A 720-nucleotide genomic window follows, 5' to 3' on the forward strand; every position below is an offset into this window, starting at 1 on the left:
TCACAAACACCTCTCTAGCTCAGACCCCGTTAATCATACAGACTAATGGTTGTTACCACAGAGAAGAAATGGACAAATCCAATGGTACAACCCAGTAGTCTGCAGCTGAAACACATGTTTAAAAGGGGGTAGAAGTACAAAACGCGCCAGCGTTACAGATGGACTTGAGTTACGGGTAGAGTTCAGTTGAGAACCGTCATGTGTAATCAACATGGGTGCTCTTTGTATTGGTCAGCCCTGGTGTGTGTGTGACATAGTTATGTCAGCTCTTGACATTGACTCTGGTTGGATTCTGTGATTGTCACATGACCTACTAACTTATCTGGTGTCCTTTGTCCAGAGGGAGTCCTCCAGGGGCCTCAGCAGCATTATAAAGATATCACTCCGTCCGGGGGCCAATATTGACAGAGGTAGACCGGTAGGTCTGTCTTGGCCTGATCGTCATATAAGCCATGAATTCAAAGAGAAAGCACACTTTAAAGAGCCAGATGACTGCTGTTTGATTACCAGCACTTAAAGCTGTCATCTTAATGTTGAAACTGCCACGTCCGTTTGCAATATTACAACAACGAAGACGTTTCTGCAAACAACGCAGACTGTTTTTCTGTCGGACATCATTGCAGGCGTGATAGAATAGCAGCATGTAATGCATTTTGGTTCACCGTGATGCGCAACGCTCCCCACCTCTGCTTCGCCATGGAAACAAAAACATTAACAGTG

The 720-nt window shown here is 45.3% G+C and overlaps 1 protein-coding gene across 1 annotated transcript in view; it reads left to right on the top strand.

Annotated features, from left to right (window-relative positions):
• Positions 1–720, top strand: part of LOC112069104 (SEC14-like protein 1) — a 10,473-nt gene that overhangs the window by 679 nt on the left and 9,074 nt on the right. The window contains exon 2 of the mRNA XM_070438410.1: positions 341–410. Within this exon, the coding sequence (XP_070294511.1) occupies positions 341–410 (70 nt within the window). The remainder of the gene's footprint in view (positions 1–340; positions 411–720) is intronic.

Source organism: Salvelinus sp. IW2-2015, unplaced genomic scaffold (assembly GCF_002910315.2).
Source record: "Salvelinus sp. IW2-2015 unplaced genomic scaffold, ASM291031v2 Un_scaffold909, whole genome shotgun sequence".
NCBI lineage: Eukaryota > Metazoa > Chordata > Actinopteri > Salmoniformes > Salmonidae > Salvelinus > Salvelinus sp. IW2-2015.